The sequence below is a fragment of the Brachypodium distachyon genome, chromosome 5 (genome assembly GCF_000005505.3).
Source record: "Brachypodium distachyon strain Bd21 chromosome 5, Brachypodium_distachyon_v3.0, whole genome shotgun sequence".
Lineage (NCBI taxonomy): Eukaryota > Viridiplantae > Streptophyta > Magnoliopsida > Poales > Poaceae > Brachypodium > Brachypodium distachyon.
Genome location: NC_016135.3, coordinates 16,615,520 through 16,632,624, shown reverse-complemented (window position 1 = coordinate 16,632,624; position 17,105 = coordinate 16,615,520). Strand labels below are relative to the sequence as shown.

The 17,105-nt window shown below is 44.6% G+C and overlaps 3 protein-coding genes and 1 non-coding gene across 4 annotated transcripts; all 4 read left to right on the top strand.

The window, feature by feature from the left end:
* Positions 1-321: 321 nt before the first annotated feature.
* On the top strand, positions 322-1,227 carry LOC100830797 (heavy metal-associated isoprenylated plant protein 46). Its single transcript, XM_010241711.2, has 3 exons — positions 322-493; positions 645-726; positions 806-1,227. The coding sequence occupies exons 1-3, from the start codon at positions 488-490 to the stop codon at positions 1,078-1,080; spliced, it is 363 nt and encodes a 120-aa protein (XP_010240013.1). The 5' UTR covers positions 322-487; the 3' UTR covers positions 1,081-1,227.
* Positions 1,228-4,244: 3,017 nt separating this feature from the next.
* Positions 4,245-5,208, top strand: LOC100830489 (heavy metal-associated isoprenylated plant protein 47). The gene is made up of 3 exons (XM_003581289.4): positions 4,245-4,457; positions 4,551-4,629; positions 4,726-5,208. The coding sequence occupies exons 1-3, from the start codon at positions 4,452-4,454 to the stop codon at positions 4,986-4,988; spliced, it is 348 nt and encodes a 115-aa protein (XP_003581337.1). The 5' UTR covers positions 4,245-4,451; the 3' UTR covers positions 4,989-5,208.
* Positions 5,209-6,533: 1,325 nt separating this feature from the next.
* Positions 6,534-6,679, top strand: MIR7749 (microRNA MIR7749). The gene has a single exon (NR_127036.1). It is a non-coding gene; the product is annotated as a microRNA MIR7749 (primary transcript).
* A 7,537-nt stretch (positions 6,680-14,216) lies between these two features.
* On the top strand, positions 14,217-15,461 carry LOC100830180. Its single transcript, XM_003581288.4, has 2 exons — positions 14,217-14,392; positions 14,590-15,461. Exons 1-2 carry the CDS (start codon positions 14,387-14,389, stop codon positions 15,163-15,165), a joined length of 582 nt encoding a protein of 193 aa, XP_003581336.1. The 5' UTR covers positions 14,217-14,386; the 3' UTR covers positions 15,166-15,461.
* The last annotated feature ends 1,644 nt before the right edge of the window (positions 15,462-17,105 follow it).

Sequence of the window (17,105 nt, the reverse complement as noted above, 5' to 3'; positions counted from 1 at the left end):
GGGCCAATAGGCAGGCAGTTAATTCAACGTACTGTCGCATGCTACACCAGATCTCGTCGAGTCATTGTCTAATGCCAAACCATGCGTACGTACGTAGCTTTCCGGTCGAACAAACTGCGCGTTTACTTGGCTAGTGGACCTCGACGAGCTGCTGCTGCTGCTGCTGCGAATCTTCCTACAACTATCCAGCTTCCCTCCTCGGGTCGCTCCGGCCTTTGAATCCACTAGTGGCACTAGTGGTGTGTCTGCTTTTCTCCACACACCCGCTCCCAGTAGTATATAAGGTCTGTCCACCCCTCCTCAGAATCACAGCACATCGAGACAGCTAGCGCTTCATCTGCAGGTTGCATTGTGTCGGCTGCACAAGATCGACCGACCAATAGCTGATTACCTAACCTAGCATCGATCGAACTCAAACCTTCCCAAATTAGTTCCTCCTCGACTGCCAGCTACTGCTAAAACAAACTAGTAGTAGCACGCGCGCGCAATGAAGGTAAAGATCCAGCTTGCCTTAATTTGTGTCCCCATATATAGCAAGCAGCTTGATTCTGAGCAGTTACTGCGTGCTCCAGAGTCCGGATCGAGCGGAACCATGCGACTGATTGATAATAGTTTTCTACTGTAATTCCCTTGTTGTTTTGCAGCAAAAGATGGTGATCAAGGTGAGCAGCATGTCATGCGAGAAGAGCCGGTCCAAGGCCATGGCGATGGCCGCGAGAACAACCGGTATGCACGCATGCATTTCATTTATCCACGCATGTATACTCGAAATGCGCGAGCACCTTCTAAACTTGACTGCATATAGGGGTGATCTCGGTGGAGATAACCGGCGACGGCAGAGACATGCTGGAGGTGGTCGGCGACGGCGTGGACCCGGTGTGCCTCGTGTGCCGCCTGCGCAGCAAGAAGCTCGGCCACGCCCAGATCGTGAAGGTGGAGGATGTTAAGGACATGCCCAAGGAGAAGAAGCCCCCGCCGGCCGTGCCCGTGTGCCCGCCGCCGCACTGCTACCCCGGTTATTATTACCCGCAGCACATGGTCGTCTGCGACGAGCCGGCCAGCGGTTGCGCCATCATGTAATTCACATGGACCAGTTAATTCCACCTTGCATGCTTTAACTTTGGTCAGCGAGAAAAGAATACAAGAAGGGAAAGAAATAAAATGGTACTACTGTAATAAATGGAGAAGGAAAGAAATATAATCAAATAAATGGCGTAGATTTATACAGTCTAAGAATTTATACAAATCAAAGTCAGTTATTTTAGAACGGAAGGAGTATTTACGGCTTCTAACATATATCACTCTTAGAAGAAAATTCTCGATCATTTAACTTGCTTCTTCGTCAAGTTCGTACCTGTACGTACGTACACACACCATATGGATCATGCATGCGATCGATTTGGATCGGCGCATGCATAAATGCACCAATCTGTACGTGACAAACGGTAGCTATACGAAGCTTTCGTATAAAGATCAGGTTTGGACGTTAAGTCGTTTTCACTTGCCAGCTGAAAAGATTTTTTCGTTTTAGAATAGCTGAAAAGATAATATAGGACGCAATCGATGTCACCGTGCCGGCCCACGGCCTCGCATAAGAAAATAACATTGTACAATAGTACTCCAGCCGTTCTTAAATATTTGTCTTGATTTTAGTGCAAATTTACACTAAAACCACGACAAGTATTTAGGAACGGAGAGAGTAGTACTCCCTCCGTCCAACAAAAGATGTCTCAATTTTGACTAAATTTGAATATATCTATACACTAAGTCATGTCTAGATACATCCAAATTTTGACAAACTTGAGACATCCTTTGTTGGACGGAGGGAGTAGTTTATATCACCGCGATGATAAGCTCGTAGCCTCGTAGGGTCGATATTATCCGTTGTGTACGTTACCTGTCCAATACTATATCCTAAACGAACTTATTAATGATCGATTTTGTTATACTCCGTCCGTCCTGAATTAACTGACGTGGGTTTGTATAAGAACCCGTTCTGAATTAACTGACGTGGATATGATCGTTTTTCAGAGTCTACACAAATCCACGTCTGTTAATTCGGGATGGAGGTAGTATATATCTAAGTTGCCTGATTTTTAGCCAGAGATAAGTTGATTCCTCAGCCGTTGGATATGATTTGTTCTTAAGATTTGAAACGGATGATAAAAATAAAAGAGTAAAATGATATCTACTTACTAATTCAATGGATCTACTATGGTTTCATTACCAGTAACGGGTGGCCCGTTGGCCTCCAGTTATTCTAAAAAAATATCAACGGATCTGATTCGTCAACTTAGTTTTACTCTTTTGATTAAAAATCAGACAACTTAGATATAGCCACGCCACCCATTAGTGACACATGTTTCCTCTGTCTAAGTACGTGCAGGAGCAGCAATACTGCATTTCGCTTGTAGGGTTTTCTGTACGGCCAAACATATCTGAATAATAAACAGCACCGTGGAATATTGCTCTCTGCACGTTCAAAACATCTTATCTGAATAAACATTAAAAAAAGGACTAAAAATAGCAATGTGGAATGTTCAAACGATCCCAATAGAAATAACACCTGCATCATAGAAACACACAGTAAGAAAGACACGTGCTGGAGCCTCAGATTTCATAGGAGCTGAAAGAAGGCGTGGTTTTCTTGGCCTCCACGAGATATGGTGGGGTCTACACTACAAGTAGAGTAAGCAAACCGCTGACCAGAGGTCCAGAACAAAGGCAAAACCACAAAAGTACTATACTGGTGATATCAGGTTGTCCCCATCTCCACAATTCCGAAACTGTAAACAAAATGATGAGCCACTTTTTGCATATGGAGCCTGCACCTGGTCTGGTGTATCAGGGGATGTTTTTCTTCGTCAGAATCTCCTGTAGATTTGCACATGCTTATATTTACTACGTAGAGTATAATTTTTTTTGACGAAAATGCAGCGGCTAGCGCTGCTTTTCATTACTTAAGGCGAAAGATAACAGTTAATTACTGATTTAAGCACCAGTTCTTGCTACTAGAAGTCTAGAACCCTGTTGGTCTTGCCAGCCTTTCGCAGCGGGCGAGTCCATCTAAAACCATACACCCATTTCGTTTTCACTTTAGAAGCCTTTGTCAGAAAGTGCAGTTTCCCCATTGGCGTGCTTTGTTTCCATTCTCTGGTAGCAGCGTCGTCTAGTGACCATAGGTTGAAAGGCGTCAGCCCGAGAATTACATGGCCTCTTCGTATTCCAGCCATCCAGTGCTGGCCAAGTCACCATCATATCTACCGAGAGATCATTAGACCAATCAAGAGCCCCAAGTCAAGTTATTTAATTAGCAGAGAAGGATCATTGACGTATCATTTGGTAGCGTCATATGGAGCTCAAAGTTGGGTGAGCTTTCTTAAGGGAGAGGAACGTGGGTTTACACCGGTGTTAGGATATTCATACTGCGCGACTTCTGAAGTAAACTAGGGTTAATAACAGAAAGTGCTTCAAGCACTAAGGAAGAGCTTATTGCTTATTAGTGCCTTGTGATGTCCACAGAGACATTTCCTGGACATTACCTTGGAGCATAGCAACAGTGCATCTAATGGGGTGACGTAATTCGGATTTAGGGTGTCCCAAAATGCAGCTTTGCTTTCGGTACTCTGTATTTGTTTCAGGTTTAGGGTGTCCCAAACCATAAAGTGTTTGAAAGTACTGCCACCATGATAATTAGTACAATGTCGTAACACAACAAGTGTTGCAAGAGTCTCACATTCAGACCATAACTAAAACCATATCCTGACAAATTAACTGTCAAAGAGTCATGATGCAACATGTAGTCCGTATATAGTCTACAATCATATTTGTGCAAAGAGGGAAGACTGCCAAGGTAGGCAGACAGTAGTCAATTCAGGTAGCCAACACCGCCAGACGGAAAAAGGAGACAGAAAATGTTAACAAAGACACGAAGATGCAGCACGTACGTAGGCGCCAATTTAGTACCAGGGGATTCAAGAACAGGTACCAAAGAATAATCAACAATCAACGTTAGTCCAGCGAAAACCACACACGGTTTCCGGGCACGCGGCAACACAGTTTGCCTCACAGAGTCAAGTCTTATAATTAATCGATGCTTCACGACACCAGCCTTAATAATGGAAGGTTTGTTTGTTTAGTCAGGGCTTGGGTTCCTCTGAATCTTCCGAAGGCCGAGTGCGCAAAGTACATTCCTCGGGCATACGTACGGCCGGCCAGCACTGCTTCAACTATATAAGTACGTTGATGGGGCACTCTGCATTCATCACCAGCAAGTAATCTCTCCCAGTTTCCATTTTGGACTCGTCTGAACTCAGAAACTAGACCACCTCCACCGGCTACAGTACTGCAGCCTAGCTCGAATTCTGCAATTCTGACCTGGAATCTTCTTCTGTCTGCGAGCTCGCACTTGGCCATCAGTCTCATCTGCAGCAGAGTCAGAGAGGACCAACATGAAGGTGGTTGCCTTTTCTCACTTCCATTCCTGAAACCCCCTTTGTACTACTTCTCTCGCGAGTTACTGAAACAAGTAAAAACCTCTGCTCTTTCAGCAAAAGATCGAGATCAGGGTGCACATGACGTGCGACAAGTGCCGTTCCAAAGCTCTGGGGTTGGTTGCCTCCACACAAGGTGAGTTACGCTAGCTTTACGTAGCCAGGTTCATTCCGTATTAATTATTAATTAGATTACTGGTTATAATTTATAATTACTTGATGATTTATTTAGGGGTGGTGGAACGAGTGGGCATAGAAGGCAACGACAGGGACCGGCTGGTGGTGGTCGGGGACGGGGTGGACTCTGTCAACCTGACGGCCCGCCTGCGGAAGAAGATGGGGAACGCAGAGCTCATGAAGGTGGAGGCCGTCGTCAGTGCCGAGGCCAAGCCGGAGCCGTCTCCGTGCCCGCAGCAGTGGTATCCCGGCTACTACTCCTGGCCGGCAGTGGCTTACCCGTACCCTGATGGCCACTGTTATCCGTATAGCATGTAAATTATTGGCTGCCTGATGTGTTGCCGAATTGGTCGATGTAAATTAATGACGGCAAGCTAGCACGGTTGAAACAATATCAGAAGAGAGAAATTAAGTCGTATGTTTAATTATGGTACGTACTAGGGGTTTTATGATGTGTTGATGTGATCATGTGATTTAGTTCGATGTCAAATCGTTACCATTTTAGCAGGGGTAATCAAGGACGGAGTCTTCGTACAAATATTCTTCTGGGTTTATAATACTTCTTCCGACCCAAAATAAGTGGCGTCCAATTGTATAGATTGTTATACAAATCGACGGAGGGAGTAATATAAACCAAGCATGCATATACTCACTCCGTCCCATACTAAGTGACTCAATTTGTTCAAATATGAATATTTTTATGTTTAAAAAACATCTACATACATATAATAGAAAATCACTTAACATGGGACGGAAAGACCAGTACATAAGCGAACATTTTTTTAACATCAAGTCTTTGAGGTGACGAGTTTTTCCTGGATTTTTTTTTCTTTTTCTTCTTTGTTGGGAACCCCACGACAGCGATGAATGCATACCCGATAATCTACTCGATCTACTGTCGTGCATGTATACCTTTTTTTGAGCGAAAAAAAGTTACACTCAATTAAAGCCCAAGGCTGATCCCTACAACTATTAGCTAAGCACCTCAGCCCAAATAAACAGCCGAAGCCTAATCCCATAGTTAACTAGCTACGCACTAAGGTAGACAATTGTCTGTCTTCTTATCTATACCTATCTAAACTTCATCGTCGTCTATCAATTTTCTCATAAAATTTGCAGGTCCCAGGATTGCATATATATTAGGCCTACTAATCTGGCTGGCCCATTACCTATTTACCTTCACCGGATCTATCTATATATATCCCTTAAAATTTGTGGTCACACAGGATTGCATATATATTAGGCATACTAAACCGGTTGGCGGCTGGCCCATTACCTGCAAATTTTTTCTATATCTATATCAATGTCAAAAATACGGACCGTTCCATCTTTTTTCCTCCCTTTTTTCATCAAGCCCCCGAAACCCACCTCGTCCACAAACCACTCCTTCGTCCGCTCCAGACGGCCGAGCTCCCCTCTCCTGGCGCAGCCCAATAGGAGACCCTTTCTAATCCAACATAAATACTTCCCCTGACGCAGCGGAGAAAACACAATTAAAAGGCCAAAGGTATCTCTTCGCACATTCGACCTTGCTCTACTGCTTTGGTGGTGCTCGTTATCTGTAGGTGCAACGGCAGATTGATCCTGCGATGCAGCATATGGTCCAGCATGCGGTGGCTCCTTCCATTAGAAAGCCGGCGGCTCTGACCTGCAGGCTCTATGTTGTCAGACACCGTTTAATTTCAGAGAAAATAGAAGAACATGTTCGTTCTCTCAGTCCTCATCCCCGGCGTATTGATCTGGGCCAACGGGAGCCGCTACGACAACGCACGCTAAGACCGTTCAGCCGTGATTATGGAGAATGATTGAGGAAGGGAAAAGGAAGACAAGGGTCGTGGGATACGGTTCAGAGCACCTGGACGGGTCACGGGCCGAGGAGGCATCGTCGAGGGCGGAGATTGCGGCGGCCGGCGCGCGTGTGTGCTGCTTTTAGCACGAGGAGTAAGACGGACACGAGCGCTCGTGCGAGCATGGAATGGGCGCTCTCAGGGAAGCTGGCCCAAGAGCGAGAACGGGTGTGGTCTAAGAGGAAAAAAAGAAAAAGAAAAAAAAAAAGACCCAATAGTGCGTTGCGTGAGCCGTGGCACCGCACGGGTATTCTGCTAGTCAAGAAAACAAAAAACTAGCTAGGCACCTCAGCCCAACAAAAGCCCACGAGTATGTACCACCACAATTAACTGGTTATTACAGCCATCACTCCGGGCTTAAACTGCCGAATCTTCTTTCTATCCATTCATTCGTCAGAACATTATCTGCCCACGCCTCTGACTAGCACTACATACATACCAATAAGTATTTTACCAATATAAATACACTTATAGTGCATAAAAAAAATATTCATATCAAATACACAGCTGGCCGGCTGGATGCATACATTTTAGATGACACTCCTAGAATTTTAAAGAACAGTGACAATTAGCAGCACAAAGATACTAATCAATTTAATAAAATCTTACCACTGAGTTTTTCGAACTCAAATCTTACTACTGATTAATAGCGTGTGTTACGAAAATAGAGATTAAACTAGAAACGAGAGACACGGATTTTAACGTGAAAACCCTCGCGGGAAAAAGCACGGACGCACGAAGGCGCAACTTCACTATGTTGGAGTATTACAAGCACGAGACGACAGGACGTCTTTAGGTGTGACTACATGGGGTATATATAACGGGCAATAAACATGAGTCCAAATAGGACAAGGAAAACAAGTTCAACTCGTATACCAACACAAAGCCCAAACCTATCCTGCTACGTCTAGCAGAGTTGGTAACGGATTCGGATCACATTTCAACAATCTCCACCTTGAGCCGAATTCCCTCCAGTAGTCAAAGAAAGTAAACACCTCAAAACAAATAAGCATAAACACCTTGTGCGTCAAAGTCCATAGGACTAGTATGTAATACCAACTAAGCCTGAGCAAAGCTCAAACTTATTGGCAGAAACTGGCTTTGTCAACATATCAGCATTACCAGTAATTGTCGTACCTCGAAGGTGGTAAAGTGCAGCCTTCATATCACCTTTCATCACAACAAGAGAACATTTTGTGACCTTGACGATTCCATCTCCACCTGAATATTTGTACCCTTTATTATCAAGTGTACTCAAAGAGATAAGGTTTTTCTTTAAACTTGGAATGTGACGAACATCCGATAAAGTTCTGATAGTGCTATCAAACATCTTGATATGAATGGTGCCAATGCCTGCAATCTCACACGGCGAATCATCGCGCATCAACACAGAACCATTTGGCATAACTTCATACGTTGCAAACCACTCCCGGTGCGGAGTCATGTGGAAAGTACATGCCGTATCAAGAACCCAAACATCTCTCATTTTAGAATCACCGGTGAAGACAACGAGAACATCACCATCAGAATCTTGTTTGCTAACAACGGTGGCTCGGGCATCATCCTCTTGTTGATCCTTCTTTTTGAATATTTGTAAGACTTGTACTTGCCTCTGTATTTTGACTGGCCTCTGTAGCTGTTTAAACTTTTGCCTCTATTTCCATTATTTGAGCTCCTCTCATTTATTCTGCCACGAACATATAATCCCTCATCCTGGGACGAACTTGAACCAATGTGAGACACCATATGCTTCATCTTCTCCTTGGAGTGCAAAGCTTCATAAACCTCATTAAGGGTGAGAGTATCACGGTTGTATAATATGATATCTCTAAAATTGGTATAAGAACTTGGCAGTGAACATAAGAGCATCAAACCCATATCTTCTTCATCATACTTAACTTTCATTGCCGCTAGGTCATATATAATCTCCTTAAACTCAGTGATGTGATTTAACACATTACCTCCTTCTTGCAATCAGTGGAGAAATAACTTTTGCTTCAGATGCATTTTACTGGTGAGATCTTTTGACATGCAAATCTCTTCCAGGTTTGACCATAAAGCGGCGGATGTCTTCTCAGTCAAGACTTCTTGCAAAATATTGTTGTGTAGATGCAGTTGAATTTGGGACAGAGCTTTGCGATCCTTTCTCTTCTCCTCATCAGTCCAGTCAGCAGATTTTTTTTTCGCGAAACCATCCACTGCATCATCATAATCGGCTTGCGCCAATAATGCCCGCATCTTGACTTGCCATAGGAAAAACCTTGTGTCACGATCCAGCAACGGAAGATCATATTTCATGGATGCCATGAGTAGACTAAACTTTGTGCACAAAGTAGTACAAGCCGGAAACAATCCTTGATTGAATTAATTCGCGAGCGAAAAACTTGAATTTGATAGCAACTGGACAAACCACGGGTGGACGCAGCAATTTCGGATCAATTTTTGATCTTCACGTGTGCTGCTGCCTTGGAACTTACAGCCAACGATTGAGTTTTCTTGCTCGTGGACTGCCTCACGCACCGAGATGTTTCAGTCTGCTGCTTGCGCACGTGCTCTGCGCCGGCTAAGAGCTCTGCCTGCTTCAGATTGACGACCGATTGATATTTAAACCAGCACGCGTCGTAGAGCCTCCGATCGAAAGCCGAATAGGAAACCAACTCGGTGACAGTGGTGGATTCGGTAATGATAGCGGAACGGGATAAATCCCGTCAAAACCGACACTGGCAAGATGTCGGACACGGCGGACGAACTCGCCGAAGTGACTCGTAATTTTAATCTCAATAACGTGGCTTTGATACCACTTGTTACGAAAATAGAGATTAAACTAGAAACGAGATGGTTTTCCCATTGAATTTTATCAGAAGTTTTGACCCCTGATTTGAAAGGATTTGTTTAAGTTGTTTCAAACTTTTAGAAAAGGGGCTTTAGACCTGTCCAGGTTTAATTATGGTACTATTACCTTATTACCTAAGGGGGTTGGGGCCGACAAAATTCAAATGTATCGGCCAATTTGTCTTTCTAACACAATTTTTAAGATATTTACTAAAGTAGTGAACAACAAGGCTATGGTAGCAGCTGATAAAGCTGTGGACCCTGTTCAATCAGCTTTTATCAAGGGGAGGTTCATTTTGGATGATGTGGTCCTTTTTCATGAAACTTTACATGACATTCATAAAAATAAGAGTAGTGCTGTACTTTTTTAAGTTGATTTCGAAAAGGCTTACGATAAGGTTAAGTGGTCTTGCTTGTTTAATGTGCTTGGTATGAAAGGCTTCCCTTCACATTTTGTTGATCTAGTTATGATGACAGTTAGGGGTGGGAGTGTGGGGATTAATGTTAATGATGTGATTGGTAATTATTTCAAAACTAAAAAAGGTTTAAGACAAGGTGACCCTTTATCCCCTTTACTGTTTAACATTATAGCTGATGTGCCGAATACCCTGGTCAAGAGGGCTCAACACAATGGGTTGCTACAAGGACTGGTTGGTCATTTAGTGGAAGGTGGTTTGGGTATGCTGCAATATGCAGACGATACCATTTTCCTTTTTGATGGCAAATTAGAGGTGCTAGGAATTTAAAAATTTTATTGTGCTTGTTTGAACATATTACTGGTTTGAAGATTAATTTCCATAAAAGCGAAATTTTCTGCCTAGGTGATACTCATAATTATGGTACTGAGCTGGCCCAGATTTTTACTTGTAAGATTGGAACCTTACCTATGAAATACCTAGGGGTACCTATTCATAATAGGAAACTTAGCAACTCTGATTGGAAAAAGACTGAGGATAAAGTAGAAAGGAAATTGGGCTGTTGGAAAGGTAGATTTCTATCCTTGGGAGGTAGACTGACACTTCTTAATTCTAGTCTGTCTCATGTCCCTTCATATATGTTGTCCCTGTATGTTTTACCTAAAGGAGTTAAGAAACGGTTAGATTTCTTTAGAGCTAGGCTGTTATGGCAAGAGGATCAAAATGTCAAAAAATATCACCTTGTGAGTTGGCCTGTGATCTGCCAACCCAAAGAACAAGGTGGTTTGGGTGTTGTGGATTTAACAATTAAGAATATTTGTTTCCTTGGTAAATGGCTGTGGAAACTTGAGAATGAAAATGGTATTTGGCAATAGATGTTAAGGGCTAAATATATGAGCAAGAAAACTCTAGGACAGTGTGAGAGGAAAACTGGTCAATTTCATTTCTGGAATGGCTTATTGCAACTTAAAGATTTATATAATAAATTTTGTGTTAAGACTATTAATAGTTGTAAACAAACTAGATTCTGGCATGATGCTTGGTTAGATGGTATTGCTCTGAAAGATAAATACAGTAGACTGTTTAATATTTCTTTATAGCAAGATATTACTGTTTTTGATGCGGTTAGTACTAACTTCCAGTCTATGTCTTTTAGAAGAAATTTTAATGTTGATACTTTCCAGTCTTGGCAAGAACTAAAGGCTAGCTGTGCTAATATTACCTTTACTGATGGTCATGATGGCAGTAGGTGGCTGTTAGAGAAAAATGGTGTTTTTTCTATTAAATCTTTCTATAATGTTTTGGTAACTCAAAGAGTTAATTTTCCTTTCAAGCATTATTGGAAGCTAAAGGTCCCTTTAAAGATAAAAGTTTTTATGTGGTTACTTGCAAAAAACAGTATTCTGACTAGGGATAATCTGCTTCACAGGGGGTGGAAAGGTCCTAGTGGTTGTGTTTTTTGTGGTTGTGATGAAACATTAGACCACTTATTCTTAGAATGTCCTGTAGCCAAGTTTGTTTGGAGGGTGGTGTGCTGTTCCTTGGGAATCAGCAAAGGGCCCTCCTCCATGAATAACATGTACAGATGGGTCTCTGGTTTTCCTTTTCTATTCGTAATATTATCTCTATTGGTCTTTCTGCTGCATGTTGGTCTATTTGGAAAGCACGGAATTTACTTTGTTTTCAGAACAAAAGTCTTGGTGATCCAGCTAACTTGGTATTCTCTGTATGTTATTGGTTGGACTACTGGGCATCATTACAGAACCCTGAATCTCGAAGGAGGATGCAGAATGCTGCTGTGCTGCTGCGAGCAATGGTGACTAATGTGCTTGGTAGATCGCATGGCTGGGGTTTAATGAAACGTTTGGCTGCCAGCTGATGGTGTGCGGCTTGGTTCTTAGACTGTTTTGGTCCTTATGTTGAGCACTTTGGTTTGCTCCCTGCGATGTATTGGTTGTTTCGAATTTGGCTGGCAGTCGGTAGTGCTGTCAGTTTTTCTTTTTTCCCTGTTGAACCTCTAGAACAGTGAACCATGTTGGTTCCATTAATTGGAATGGGGAACGTGCTCCTTTTCTCTAAAAAGAAAAATTTAAAACAAGAGACACGAATTTTAACGTGGAAACCCTCGCGGAAAAAACCACGGACGCACGAAGACGCAACTTCACTGTGTTGGAGTATTACAAGCACGAGACGATAGGACGTCTTTAGGTGTGACTACATGGAGTATAAACATGAGTCCTAATAGGAACGAATTCAACTCATATACCAACACAAAGTCCAAACGTATCCTCCTGGATCACATTTCAACAGCGTGGGAGTGGCAAGAGCTCCGCTGGCGATGACTGTCGATGCATTCAAAAAACGGGTCACCAGCTTTTGTGCGAACTGGATCTCGGTTGGAATTTGACAATACATGCATATGAGTAAATTACTTCGCGTTTTGGTGAGCAAAAACGACCGAATTTAGTTAATTTACCATTGTGGCCCACCGTCGGTCCAGCGTATCGTCCAGCGAGGCGGTCCACCATGGCAACACTCTCTTCTCTCTCTCTCGAGATCTAGAAGATCGGGCCCATGGCTCTCTCTCACGGGGCGGCGGGCACAGGCAAGGTAGGCGAGGCCGGTGGGATCTCCCGAGCTCGCTGCCATGGCCGCGGCGAGCAGCAGCACCGCGAGCGGCGGCACGCGGCGAGGAGCAGCGCGAGCCGCGGCGGTGCGTGGGCGCGTGGGCAGCAGCACCGCGAGCGGCAGAGCGCGGCGAGGAGCGAGTGGTGTCGCGTCGCGGCGGCGCACCGCGAGCAGCGGCGCGTCCCATCGATTTTCTCCTCCTAGCTCCCTGCGATTTGTTCTGCTAGTTGAGGCCTCGCAGTCCAAGCAAGAGCAACCACGGGATCAGCCAAAGGACAGCAATTGCCAATTGGGGGACTCCTCTTCCGTTCCTTTCCCCTGTCCTGCTCCATCTGCTACTAGTGCAAAGTGCAAACCTCCACCAAGCCGTGGATTGGTGGCGGGGCCGGCGGGGCGGGCAGAGGAGACGGCGAGGACGTCATTGCTGCTAGATCGGGAACAGGGAGTGAGGAATAAGAGAGATGGTTCAGTTTGCACGGTAGCATGCCACGTTGGACTGACCGGTGGACCCGTCTGCAACCAAATACTTGCGGGAACCGAACTGATACCCTGGTAATGTGGTGCATATCGTGATCTGATCGATCAGCTCCCCCAACAAAGCCCAATACGCCCGCTATCCTCGCTTACCCCCATCCAGTACACAAGTAACCAGGCCTACATTGTTTCGTGGGCTTAGGGCCAGGCCTGAATGTGGGGTGCACTGCTGAGTTTTTCGCAAAAGAAAAAAGGATGCACTGCTGGATCGCATGCTTAATCAAGTGGGCTACCGATCCAAACTCAACACACATTTTTTTTATAGGTTTCATCTGTTAGGGTTTTTTGTTTTTTGGTTTTCGTTTCAATTACGATCACTTATATTTTGTTTATTGAAACAATAAAGCCAGATGTTCCTCAAAAGAAAAAAAAATACTGGTGGCAATACAGTTCTTTACATATAACTGAAATGAGTTGTTGTCTAGCTGACTGAGATCATTTAGAACGGTGAATGTATATATTTTTATAATGGTACTATCTCAAAGACGTGTTAAAAAGCTAAGAAGATGAACTGGAAGTTACTCAATTAAGTTGCTATGGATCTCTCGATGTATTAAGTTCTTTGTTTCTGTCTATTCTACTAGGCATCAGCTCCACGCCATCACTACTGAAGCATCAGCCACATCTCTTCCCAATTAGACAATATTTTCAACAGTTACGGAAGCAAAGCATCGACACATCACGTATACACATGCCCCGAAAAGAATGATCGTGTCCCATACATCAACATATCACCTTAATTAGCATGTCTCAAGCTCTCGGCTGAGCCGGGCTCATGTTCCCCCATCCCCATGCATCAAAGGCCCATCTGCTCTCGCGAGGCGTCACGGCGCAATCCCAGTCGTCCAACCACACTCACCGTGTCAGAACTAATTATAACAGCCCGGATCGCTCCGTGCGACTATTATAACAGTTCAGTCTCTCATCAGAGGCAAGTAAGTCGCCCACTGGACAGACAGAGCCAAGAAATCCCCCGTTCTTTCCGTTTCCTTTTCGGAGGCTAGCTGACGCCCGCCGTTCACGCGTCGATGATGCGATCACCCGAGCAAGTGGCATTTGCGTGCGCGAATTATCTTAGGGCTGCAACCGAGCGAGTGAGTCGCTACTGGCCACCTGCTCAGAACTACATGTACAGTCAGGGTCGCCTTAGTAAATCCTTGGCGTCGCTCTCTGCAGGCCTTGGAGATAATGCATGCTCCGGCCTCCGGTGCAATGCGACGACTTGCGCCCCTGAAGTCAATAGGGAGGTATAATTGGCTAACTGCTAATCAGTTTAATCATGGTCGGTTTGTGTGTGTGGATGTATATAAGTCGATCAGTGCGGGGTTGTTGTTCAGACTACAGAGTACTAGCAGTAGAAACCTCCTGCCTAAGCTTGCAAAGGAGTGTAGCCAGGGACAACTAGCAAGTTCTTTCCAAGCTTGCTGATTTGCTTTGCCTGCTTACCGGTCGAGGAGAAATGAGGGTAAGTAAGAGATCTTGCATGATTGGTTCCAGCTGATTAAACTCTCTGCTATACTACTTCCTGAGTCAGTATCATTCAACTATATATGTGTGTGTAATATTCGACAAGTAATTCCGACCGTAGTAGGGAGTATTTTTTTTCTTCCAACCGTACATGTGTCGGTGAACAAATACTTATAGTTTTGAGAGCTTTTGCAGAAGGAGATGGTGATCAGGATCCGGATCAACTCGGAGAAGGGCCACTCGAAGGCGATCAAGGTGGCGGCATCGATCACCGGAGTCGAGTCCGTGACGATCGGCGGCGAGGAGAAGAACCTGCTGCTGGTGATCGGCGTGGGGATCGACTCGAACCAGATCACGGAGAAGCTGCGGCGCAAGGTGGGGCACGCGGAGGTGGTGGAGCTCCGCACCGTCGACGGCGGCGACATCCACGACGTCGACCACTACGGCGCCGCGGGACAAAATAACCCGTACCGCTACCACCCGAGCCCGTACAACAAGCAGCGCGGGGCCGGCGGGGGCGACATGTTGTACTACGCGGCGGCGGCGGGAGGAGGGGGTATGTACCAGCCGCAGGGCGGTGGCTACTACGGTAGTACCCCCGGGCGGTACGGGGCAAGGGATCACTACCAGTATAACGGAGGGTACCCGGCGCAGCAGTACGGCCAGCAGCAGGACTACTACTCGTACCCGGCGGCGGCGGCAGGGAATAATATGCACACGGTGGTGCACCACCAGTACGGCGACGACCCCAACAGCTGCTCCGTCATGTAGGAGAGGCTAGGCAAGCAAGCTACTTGTGTCGATTTGAGAATCGATTGCTAGCTGTGGTGTGCGCCAGTTCCTGTGTGCTCGTTAGTAGATGATCGATCTCCGGTTCCATGTAATTACTGTACAGCAAGCAGTGTGTGTACGTACGTGTACGCTTGGATCGTGGTTGTGTGAAATCTGTAGCTCAGATCCAAGGATTCCAACTACGTAGGTTAGTATGCACGGTACTGTGAAATGTAAGCAAGTTTGGTGCTGCTTTCTGGTTCGAATTGAGAAAAAGCGTGCTGTCTCGAAATTAATTAGCCTGGCCAGGAATTGGTACTAGTGTTAAAATCGTCTTGTGTTTTTGTCATGTTCGGGGGACACGATCAAGTGCTCATGACACGGAACTGACGGGTGCGGTGAAAGTGAAAGAATTAGTTGGCTGATTATTAGGTGTCTCTAGTTTCAACTCCGACAGAGGTGCATCCGGACGATAATTTTGCACCGTCTGTCATGGGCTGTCTAGTAAAGCCACCGTGATGCACAACATACCGGGCCCATATATTTTATCTTTTACGTGACACCTTGGATGGACGCGACAGATCTATGCAATTTATATGGGAGGCACTCAACCATTATTATTCTATAACCGTCAATACATGTATACATATTATAGTACTCCATTCCTAAATAATACTCCCTCCGATCTTAATTCTTGACGTTATTTTAGTACTAACTAGCAATGTGGCCCTCGCCTTGGTGTGTCGAAAGTGTTTGAACAATAATTTATGATGTCATAGATCTTTATGTCATTCAGGCTGGAAATGGTATGCTTCTGCAGCTGAACACATCTATTATATACTAACTGAAATACCCGTGCGTTGCAACGGAACAACAAAATAAAATGATACATTCAAAAACATGCATCAAAACCTCTATTTACTCTTCTTTAACGATCACCAAAAATCCATTTAAAAAAAATCTTCCGAAGATTGTGTCTCCATACTCTAGTCTCTCAAACTAGAATAATACACTTTCTTCTGAAAATTATATAACATCACCAGGTCAAAAAAGTTTTGAGACGGAAACACTTAATTTTTTTAGTTTCTCTCCACTATCTCACTTCACCCGTTAAAACAAAGAGTTAGAAGGAAAAACAAATTTATGTTTTTGGGCAGCTGGATGTTCTCTCTACTATGTCCTAGGTGCTGCCACCATTCTCTCTCGCAGTCTGTCTCATTAGCTTCTTCTAACAATTCGCCATCTCCTCGTGTAATTTAGCCCTAGGAGAAGACGGACGTGGCTGGGAAACGAAAGAGGGGACCAGCCGTGGCCGTGCCTGGGAGACAGAGGGGACGGCCTTGGCTTCGGTTTCTTGCCCGATGGGTGCCCGATCGGGTCTCATCTTACGACTCCCGTAGTGTTTCGGCGAAGCGATCTTTTTCTCGTCAGATTCAGAGTTGTTTCCCGACTCTCGTAATGATCCCGCTGGCGATGAATTCCCTCGCGGAGTTCCAGTCCAATTCGGTGCAGGTAACGGGCCAGCCGGTTTAGTAGTTCCAGTCCAATTTGGTGTAGGTAACGGGCCAGTCGGCTTAGTAGGCCTAATATACGTGCAATTTTGGGGGGGCCACAAATTTTTTGGAAAATTTGACAGACGACGGTGAAGGGAACGGTCCGTATTTTTTAGATATGTATATATTAAAAGTACATGACGGAGCAACCAGAAAAAAGATAGGAGTCTAGAAAATCCCACAAAAAAGAAAAACATCTGGCCTTTCATTTGTTAGTGGGCCATAAAATAAAACAGCATTCTAAATTGAATTTATTTGTAGCCTAATGATTATTAATGTCATTCGTAAAAAAAGACCATGTCAATAGCCGCCATGTGTTAATTGTATCTTTTATTAAATCGGTACATTTCGAGCTACCCAATACTTTATAGATGTCTTTAGAGGACA